The sequence below is a fragment of the Cebus imitator genome, unplaced genomic scaffold, assembly GCF_001604975.1.
Source record: "Cebus imitator isolate Cc_AM_T3 unplaced genomic scaffold, Cebus_imitator-1.0 Scaffold688, whole genome shotgun sequence".
Taxonomy (NCBI): Eukaryota; Metazoa; Chordata; class Mammalia; order Primates; family Cebidae; genus Cebus; species Cebus imitator.
In genome coordinates, this window is record NW_016108003.1 from 258,570 (window position 1) to 269,267 (window position 10,698).

At 34.7% G+C, this 10,698-nt stretch overlaps 1 protein-coding gene across 1 annotated transcript; it reads left to right on the forward strand.

Moving 5' to 3' along the window:
• Positions 1 to 288: 288 nt before the first annotated feature.
• LOC108296180 (interferon alpha-5-like) lies at positions 289 to 1,197 on the forward strand. The gene has a single exon (XM_017518591.2). The coding sequence runs from the start codon at positions 289 to 291 to the stop codon at positions 856 to 858; it is 570 nt and encodes a 189-aa protein (XP_017374080.1). The 3' UTR covers positions 859 to 1,197.
• The last annotated feature ends 9,501 nt before the right edge of the window (positions 1,198 to 10,698 follow it).

Below are 10,698 nucleotides of genomic sequence, written 5' to 3' on the forward strand. Positions count from 1 at the left end.
CAGCAGATATATAATATATCCATGTTATTAAATATTAGCAGGGCTTTGAATTACAGAGAAATTTCTAAAAAGACTATGGGGAAGGAGACGAGGAGGTAATAATGAAAAAAGAAAGTGGTTGAGGAAAGCAAAAATAGAAATAGAAAGTAAGAGAGGAGTATTCAGAAAATGGAAATTCGTGTGTTCCCTATTTAAGGCTATACACAAAGTAAGGTCTTCAGAGACTCTAAAGTCCAAGGTTCAGAGTTGCTCATCTCAACCAGCCCAGTAGCCTCTGAAACATCCTCAATGGCCTTGCCCTTTACTTTACTGATGGCCCTAGTGGTGCTTAGCTGCAAGTCCATCTGCTCTCTGGGCTGTGATCTACCTAAGGCCCACAGCCTGAGTAGCAGGAGGGCCTTGATACTCCTGGCACAAATGAGGAGAATCTCTCCTTTCTCTTGCCTGAAGGACAGACAGGACTTTGTTTTCCCTCAAGAGGTGTTTGATGGTGACCACTTCCAGAAGGCTCAAGCTATCTTCGTCCTTCATGAGATGATCCAGCAGACCTTCAACCTCTTTAGCACAAAGGACTCATCTGCTACTTGGGATGCAATCCTTTTAGATAAATTTTACACTGAACTTTACGAGCAGCTGAATGACTTGGAAGCCTGTGTGATGCAGAGGACTGGAGTGGAAGAGACGCCCCTGATGAATGCGGACTCCATCCTGGCTGTGAGGAAATACTTTCAAAGAATCACTCTCTATCTGACAGAGAAGAAACACAGCCCTTGTGCCTGGGAGGTTGTCAGAGCAGAAATCATGAGATCCTTCTCTTTATTGACCAACTTGCAAGGAAGATTAAGAAGGAAGGAATGAAAACTGGTTCAACATAGAAATTATTACCATTTCATGACTAATACATCATCTCATACTTTCATGAATTCTGCCATTTCTCATGTTTACTACATCCATGACATGAGTTGATCAAAATTTTCAAATGTTTTCAGCAGTGTTAAGCATGTTCAACTCTGCAGGCACCAGTCCCTTACAGATGACCATGCGATGGATCTATTTATCTAAATATTTATTTAACTATTTATAATATTTAAAATTTTCTTTTCATATATTGTGTATTCTTACTTCGTGGTTAATATAACCATATATGTTCTTTGTATTTAGCCAATATATTATTTTGCTTTTTTCATTAAATTTTTACTATGGAAAACTCCTTGTATTTGTTTATTCTTTAAAATGAAACTCCAAGCCTGATTATTCAACCTGATTTAAAAATAGATGATACAATTCAGTTACCTATTTTTAGTTATAAGTCAAAATAGATTTTGCTATACCAGGTTGTACGTTGTATGTTGTCCTCAGGATATAAAAGTGAACAAAACAGCCTGGGCGTGGTCTTTCACGCCTATAATCCCAGCACTTTGGGAGGCCAAGGCAGGCAGATCACCTGAGGGTGGGAGTTCGAGACCAGCCTGACAACATGGAGAAACCCTATCTTTACTAAAAATACAAAATGAGCCATGCGTGGTGGCACATGCCTGTAATCCCAGCTACTTGGGAGGCTGAGGCAGGAGAATCGCTTGAACCCAGAAGGCGGAGGTTGTAGTGAGCTGAGATCATTCATTGCACTCCAGCCTGGGTCACAAGAGCAAAACTCCATCTCAAATAAATAAATAAATAAATAAGTAAACAAAACAAATACATTTCCTGCTCTCTCTTGTATTTTTGATTTTTTTCAGGAAAGAAACTTAACAACAATAATCACACTAAATTCATATCAGTTATGTTAAATGCTATAATGTGAGATAGAAAAAATAACATTGAATTCTTCCCAGCAGAGGGTAGATTTAGGCAGGTCCAGAAATAAAAGCAGTGATATCTTCTATAAATTGACTTTTAAACATGTAATTGCAAATGTTGATTTCCAGTCTGAGTTTGCAATTTTCAAGAACTACAATGCCTGGAATTTCATAACTGGCAATGAAAATCCCAAAATTAGAGGCAGTCATATGCGGACAGAGCGTAGAGGAAAAAAGAGCTTAAACTTGATTCCGAGGACCTTCCACCTTTAAAGGGAGGGGATATAAGAGACACAAAGGAAGGTAAGGTGAAAAACTTAACATTAGTGAAGGAAAAAATAGAATGGTGACACACGTGTGTTTTGAAAATAAATGTGTTTAGAAGAACAATCAACAGACTTAGCAGAAATATTGATTAGCATTGTCCACTACATCAGGAAAATAGGTGGCAGTGGAGATCTTAGTGAGAGCTGGATTAGAATTAATCAGTACAAACTGTATCGCAGTAGGTGGAAGAGCAAATCAAAGAAGAGAAACCTGTGACAAGGTAGATAAGAAATAGTTGTGAGAGGTTTGCCTTTAAAATAAAGGGAAGAAATAAGGTTAGACTTGAAAAAAACATGTGGATTATCTTTTACCGGCATAGTTTATCCATTTGAAAATATATATGTCTGCAGATTGACTTCATGCGTTGACAAGCTGTGTTAATATGCTTAATATTTTACAATATTAAATTATAACATATAAAGTTATAATAATTATTATTTTGATTAATACTATGTTAAATGTCAGTAAAACCTGAGAAACTTCCTTCATGAAATAAAATGGAAAACTGGATGAAAGACTCTCCTTCTCAATGCTTTAAGGTAACAAAAAAAGATTGATCAAAACCAGCTGAAAATACAACATGAAGCAGGGATATCCAGAGAGCAGGAGAGAGTTGTGTATAATCCAGATGTCAAAAGCGAGGTAAAATTATTACAAAAATCCCCAATACAAAGCTTACGCATTAGTTGTAAATAACAACAAAAAGTTTTACATTGAAATTCCACTCTGTTTGCATGTATGTGTGATGTTGAAAAAAATCCACTTAATATCTCGGAACCTCAGTTTTCTTATAAATAGAAAGGATTAAAATGTTTATATAGTTGTTGTGATTCTTAAATGAACACATGCAGTTTAAAGCAGTTTGCATAGTATCCTCTATAGAGTAAGGATTTAACATAGGGCAAGTATTTTCCTTTTTTCCTTCACACAGTTGTAGATGAGAATATCATCTTTCTACAAAGTTCACAAGAACTGTGTCCTACTGTTCAGTAACTAACCTTCAAGAGATACAGCCTAAAGAAAAAACAGAATTCTGTCATGAATTCTTGAGAGCCTGAAAATTTGTCTCACCTCTTATCAAAGTCCTATATTCAGCCAGAGAAACAGCATCTAGATTGAAGTGCAGAATACACGTGATGATGGTTAACTGATTCCGGCACCTGGCACATTCCTTTCCTGGCTCTCAGAATTCCAGAACACACTCCCATATGAAGTTAGTCTCCTAAACTTCAGTAAAATAAACATCTTTGCTGGTCCTGAGACCTGGCACACTTTTCCCCTTTCTTCCCTGCTTTTCTGGATCCCATTTTTCACTCCCATATCACATTAGTTTCCTTCCTCTTCCTTGAGAAATTCCCACTGTGCTCTCCTCTTCACTTATCATTAGCCTGCACTGTTTCTTCACACAGCTGTTTTCAGTTCTCTTGTGGGTTTTGTCAATCACTTTCCCCTTAAAAGTACAAAACCACAAATTAAAGCAGAAGTTCAGTGACAGTTCTAGGTTTTTCAGAAGCTCTTTTTTAAATTACTCTTTTTCTTTTCTTATGATGAATATTTCCGAAAAAGAGGGAATGACCCTGTTACAATGACATAACAGTAGCTTAGCAAAAGAGGAAATAAAAGGCAGGTTTCCTTTTGCAACTATTACAACATTTACAGGGGAAGAGAGCCACCAACTGGCCAAAATGCACCAAGACAGCAGCCAAGTCTGCGGCGAGCAGGCTGTTACATCAGAAGTAGGCCTCCTGGCAGATTTATCTTCCTAGCTAAAAAGAGGCTCTTCCCAAGAAATAACCGACCCTGGTACTGGAATTAGCCCATTTCCTTAACTTTTGTATCTTAGAAACTATTCCCAGCTTCAGGCAGGACATGTTCTCTTGGGGAAATGGACAGCTATGGGGAAAAAGAAAAGGTCTGGATGTGTCCCTTTCCTCCAGCCTCCCAGGCTCCCAGGGTCTCCTAACTTATCCCTTCCTCTGTGTATTGCACTAGACTAGGAAATAGAACAACCTGCCAATCTGGATGTAGAACTCCAAGGGAATTTGACTTTCGATCTCTCTATCAAGGTTGTGAAAATTTTCATGGACAATATCCTGAAATACATTTTCCAAGCTGTTTGCTTTCTCTCTGTCTCTTTTCAGGATGCAAATGATTCATAGATTTGGCCTTTTTATACAATCCCCTATTTTTAAGAGATTTTGTTTATTGCTTTTCATTCTTTTTTCTTTATTTTTGTCTGACTATCTTATTTCAGAGAGCCAGTCCTGAGAGTCTTTCCTTCTCTTAGTCTACTCTGCTGTTAATACTTGTGATTGCATTGTGAAAATCTTGTAGTGTGTTTTTCAGATCTATCGGGTCTGTTAGGTTCTCTTTCATGATGGCTATTTTGTCTGTTAGCTTCTGTATCCTTTGATTGTGATTCTTGGGATATATGTACAGTTGACCCTTGAACAGTGTGGGTTTGAACTGCATGGGTCCACTTATACATGGGCTTCCGCCCCCCACCCATACAGAGAAACTACAATATCTGCAGGATCTGAAACTAAAAAAAAACAAGGGGATTACAGGACTTGAGTATGCACAGATTTGGGTATCTGGAGAACAGGTGTGGAATCTTAGAACCAAAATCCTACAGATACCAAGGGAAACAGTAATTCCAGAATCTTATTGGCATCTGGGAATATGGGTCTAGAATGAACAAATGTCATGGGCAAAGGAATTAATTTGGGATTCTTTATTGCATGTCTGGTATTGAGGGCATGAGAATGGATGTTAGGGAATCCATCACCTAACGTAATTATAAATAGAGGGGACAATGAGACAGGATCTAAACTTAGTCCTGCAGATTCTCAACAGTCAAAGGTAGGGCAGAGAAGGAGAGTCTGTGAAGGGCAAAGAGCACTGAGGAGGAGTGGTCAGTGCAGTTGTAAGGAGAAATCAGAAAGAATGAGAGAGGGGCAAATGAGTGTTAGACAGTGGTGTTTTCAGAGAAGATGAAGGCTGACCTGTCCTAATGGACTCAAAAACAGATGCCATCAGTGACCTTAGGTGGATCTGGTTTAGTAGAATGAATGGGACAGAAACTTGATGGGAGTAGGTTGAAGAGGAAATACAATCAAGGCATTTGAGTGTACTATGCATAAAAAATTATCTTGGGAAGCTTGTTTGTGGAGTTAGGAAATAAGATGATACCTGGAAGAGAATGTGGATTAACATCTTCATGCATATTTTGTTAATGTTTTCTGAAAATCATTTTCAAGGAATAGATGAATTGGAACAAAATCTTTAAATATTTTTTGTTGATATATGGTTGACAAATTAAAATTCAATAATATTCCAGGATGTGTTTAATGGAATATATATATGGCTGAATGATATTCCATTATATGTATATATATCATATTTTGTTTATTCATCTATCAATGGACACTGGGTTGCTTCCAACTTTTGGCTATTGTTACGAACATGGATGTAAAAATATATCCTTAAATCCTGCTTTTAAAAAGTATTCTGAATATATATACATAAGTGGAATTGCTAGATTATATGATGATTCTGTTTTTAATTTTTTGAAATACATCATGTTGTTTTCCATTGATGCTGTGCTGTACCATTTTATATTTCCACCAAAAGTGCACAAGCATTCTAGTTTCTTCACATCTTCATCAACACGTGTTGTTTTATTTATTTTGTTGGTAGCCACCCTGATAGATGTGAAGTGAAATCTCATTGTGACTTCGATTTGCATTTCCCTAATAGGGATGTTAAGCATCTTTTCATATGTGCCTTAGTTCATTCAGGCTGCTATGATGAAATATCATTAACTAGGTAGTTTATAAATGACATAAATTTATTTCTCATAGTTCTGGAGGCTGGAAAGTCCAAGAATCAAGGTACCAGCAGATTTGGTGTGTGGCTGGGGCCCATGTCCTATTTCACAATGAGCCACAATGGAATTAATTACAACCCAAAAAGGTCCATGTCCTAACACCATCTCCCTAAGAGTTAGGTTTCAACGTATGAATTTTGGTGGGACACAAACATTCAGGCCATAGAAATATGCTTGTTGGCTATTTGTATACCTTTTTTGAATATATATCTATTCATATTCTTTATTCAAGTTATATTTTTTGTTGATATGTAGGAGTTCCTTCTATCTTCTGAATAGGCTATTACCCTTTTATCAGATACAAGATTTGCAAAGATTTTCTGCCATTCTGAAGGTTGCCTTTCACTCTTGATTTTGTCCTTTAATGCACAGAGATTTTTAATCTTTATATAGTCCATTTTATCTATTTTTACTTTAGTTACCTGTGTTTTGGTGCGATATCCAGTAATTCATTGCCAAACCCATTGTCTGAGCCTTCCCTGAAGATTTTCTTCTAAGGTTTTAAAGTTTCAGGTCTTATGTTTAAATCTTTAATCTATTTTGAGTTAATTTTAGCATATAGTGTAAAGTAAGGATCCAGTTTCATTCCTTTGCATGTGTATATACAGTTTTCTCAACTTCACTTTTGAAGAGTTGATCTTTAACCATTGTATGGCCTTGGCACTTTTGTCAAAGTTCATTGAGCCATATACATGAGAATTTACCTCTGCACTCTCTATTCTCTCCCATTGGCCTATATGTCCATCTTTATCAGTATCATACCATTTTGATTACTGTAGCCGTGTAATGTGTTTCAAAATCAGGAAGGGTGAGACCTCTAGCTTTGCTTGTCTTTCTCAAGATTGATTCTGGTCCTTCAAGATTCCATATGAGTTTTAGGATAGATTTTTCTACTTCTGCCAAAAATGCCTTAGTGATTTTGATAGGGCTTGCATTGTATCTGTATATTGCTTTGGATAGTTTGAACATCATAACAATGATAGGCTTCCCAATCCATGAACAGAAAATGTCTTTTCATTTATCTCTTTAATTTTTTTTCAGCAGTGTTTGCTAGTTTTCAGTATACAAATATTTTTCCCCTTCGTTTAAGTTATTCCTGAGTACTTTATTGTTTGGATGCTATCTCAAATGGAGTTATATTTTGAATTTTCTTTTCAGATTTGTTCATTGTCAACATGTAAAACTGCTACTCATTTTTACATCTTAATTTTGTATTCTACAACTTTGCTGAATTCATTTACGAGTTCTAACAGTTTGTGTATGAGTGCATGTGTCTGTATGTAAACTTCAGAGTTTTCTACATACAAGATCATGCCATCTGCAAAAAGATTACTTCTTCCTTTCCAATATGAATGCCTTTTATTTCTTTTTGTTAGTTGCTGTGGCTAAATCTACAAATATTATGCTGTACAGACATGGTAACAGTGGCAAACCTGCCTTGTTCCTGATCTCAGAGGAAAAACTTTCAGTTTCTCACCATTAAATATAATGTTAACTGTGACCTTTTCATATATGGCCATAATTATGTTGAAGTAACTTCCTTTTATTCCAAGACTTTTTAATGTTTTTATCATGAAAGGATACAGAATCTTGTCCATTTCTTTTTCTGTATCTATAGAGATTATTATGTATATTTTCCATTCATTTTGTTAATGTCGTGTATTGCATTGATTAATTTTCATATGTTGAAGCATTCTTCCATCTGAGGAATAAATCCCACTTGATCATGATGTATAATTCTTTAATTGTGTTGTTGAAGGTGTTTTACAAGTATTTTAGTGAGGATTTTTGTATCCATATCTATCAGGGATATGGATCTGCAGTTTTCTTTTCTTTTAGTCTCCTTGTCTGACTTTGATATCAGGGAAATGCTAGTTTCATAAAATGAACTTGGAACTATTTTTTCCTCTTCAATTCTTTGGAAAATTTTGAGAAAGATTGGTGTTAATTCCCTAGTTTAATAGAGTTACCACTGAAGCCATCAGATTATGGGTTTTTTTTTTTTTAAATGGGAAGTTTGATAACTAATTAAATCTCCTTACTGGTTATAGGTCTAGTCAGATTTTTTCTTTATTCATGATATGGTCCCGGTAAGTTGTTTCTAGGAATTTATACATTTCTTCTAGGTTAATCAATTTGTTGGAGTATGATTGTTCATAGTAGCCTGTTATAATCCTTTTTACTTCTGTGCCATCAGTTGTCCTCTGTTATTTCTGACTTTTAATTTTTCTCTACTTATTTCTTAATATAGTTAAGTATCTGTCAATTTTGTTGATTCTTTCAAAAGACCGGTGCTTAGTTCCATTGATTTTTATTTGCTTTTCTATTCTGTATTTATTTAATTTCTTTTTTAGTCTTTCTTATTTTTTTCCTCATCCTAGGTATGTGTTTAGTTTGTCTTTTTCTAGTTCCTTAACTTGTAAAGCTAGTTCATTGGTTTGAGGTCTTTCTTCTTTTTTAATACAAGCTTTTGCAACTTTAAATTTCCCCCTTAGCTCTATTTTCACTGCATCACATACGTTTTTGCATGTTGTGTTTTCATTTTCATCTGTCTCAAGATATTTTCTAAGTTCCCTTCTGGTCATTCTTACATGTTTATCACACTTAGATATACATTTGGTTTCTTTTTGTCCCATAAATTAAGATGAAAAATCAGACCGCTTTAACCTTCTAGGAAAAGTGAAGTGAGAAATATATTTGTTGTTGTGAATCCCACATAGAACCATTATATAGCCCATTTAAAAAATCATATTTATATTCTTTCACTGACACTAACCTGAAGATAAAAATGAAAGAAATCAAAGTATAGCAAAATAAATTTTCACAGTAAAATACAATCTAAAAAACGAATATGCAAAATTTCTCAATACAATCTCAAGCGAACAACAAAAAAATACTCTCTTCCATAGTTTCAAAGAGTAAGAATAATAACTTGGGCAAAATTGCCCTGTATTCTCAGGGTCTGATAAAAAGGATGAGCCCAAAATCCACTAGAAATTTGTTGACTGGATAAAGTACTAAAATAATTCACAAAATATACATTTCTGAAATGAAGTCTCATCTATTATAGAAATCCCTGTGCACATTTCACAATGTAGAAAGTTTTAATTATTCAATGATATAAATAATTTAATGTAATCATTTAAAATAATGAATAATAAAATTTGTTTGGTTACTTTTTAAAAATTGATTCATTTCACAATCTGTACCCTTATATAAACAAGCTGATTTTCTATTAGTGTCATATAAAGATTATCAAGTGATTTGAAGTTGAAGTTTATGAATGATAGAAAAATGATGTCATAGTATTTACAGTTCCCACACACATTCTGGGAATTTGATTCAGGGAAGGAAAGCTGCAGGATTATTTGGGGGACAGAGGCTATTATTCCCTACTTTGGGGAATAGTAAATTGTTACTACAAACTGTGTGAATTGGAGAGTATAAATTTAGATTTGTGACTCTATTTGAGACCAAACTAGTTATTTTCTATTATGACAAAGTAGAGAGCAGATTAGAGATGAAGTCATAAATAGTTAATATGGTTCTAGGCAAAGGATATTATGCTGCTCTTGCAATTTGAATCCCCAGGTCTACATGCAACTTAAAGAAACTAGAAACCCAGGGGTTTTATCAATAAACTAAATAGGCATTATTGACTCTCTGTAAGCACATAATGGAAATTTTAGTCATTGTCTATTATAATCCCAGCAAATATGGCCATGATGAAGCAAAATAACTTCATTCCTGAACACTTTCCAGTGGAAGAAAAAATGAGAAACCAGTAAAAACTCCAGTTACTAAACAGCTGATTTGCTAAAGCAGACCTCATTCCACTTAAAGACTCAGCATCTATAGGGCCAAGGCAACATCTTATGCAAAATAAAAAGGTAGAGCCACAGTTCAGGAACCTTCTGAAAGTTAATTCTTTACATGATAATATTTAGCATTTATAAACTTATGAATTTAGAACAAAGATGATCTCCTTTTATTTGATAAGAATTGACTTGGATTGAAAACCTTTAGGGAATTTGAACTTCAACAAAAAATGCCAAAAATAATTAAATTGATAATATTTTCTAAGTCGCATATGTGTATTGGCATGATACTTCTCCTAAGAGTGCAAAAATTAGTTCTTGCAGTATAAATAAATCTGAGATATTATAATAGTTTGTGACTCTCCAACAACTCTATCCAACAACATTTGATTGCTTAATATACATGTTCCTCATTGGGTTTTCTTGTGTATCACATAAGAAGCACTGACACTGAGTTCATGAAGATACACAAAATGTTTGCAAAATCAGTGTTACAAACCTATAGCAAATAGATGACTGATTGGAGGACTTCCTCGCCATCTTTTGCTGGATCTTAAAGTCCTATCACAATATGTGGCTTTAGCCTGCATACCTTTGGGCTCCCATTGACTATCTGTGGGTATTGCTTATGGTGGATCCTCACTTCTTCAGAATGTTTTGTAGACTTTGATAATTAAATGCAAATATTATATTTTATTATTTATTTCTACTAAAGTTATTCAACACATCAATAATCATGTCAAATGCCGAAAAGACAAAAGTGATGGCCATATCTGGATCAATACCGCAATTAGTAAAATTTACAAATTATTTTCTCATATAAGGCAAAATTCAAAGCTTTATATACTAAAATTTATTAAAAATTATT

What these genes read in the sequence shown, in the direction of transcription:
- LOC108296180 (XM_017518591.2), top strand. Translation starts at nt 289, where the DNA reads ATGGCCTTGCCCTTTACTTTACTGATGGCCCTAGTGGTGCTTAGCTGC.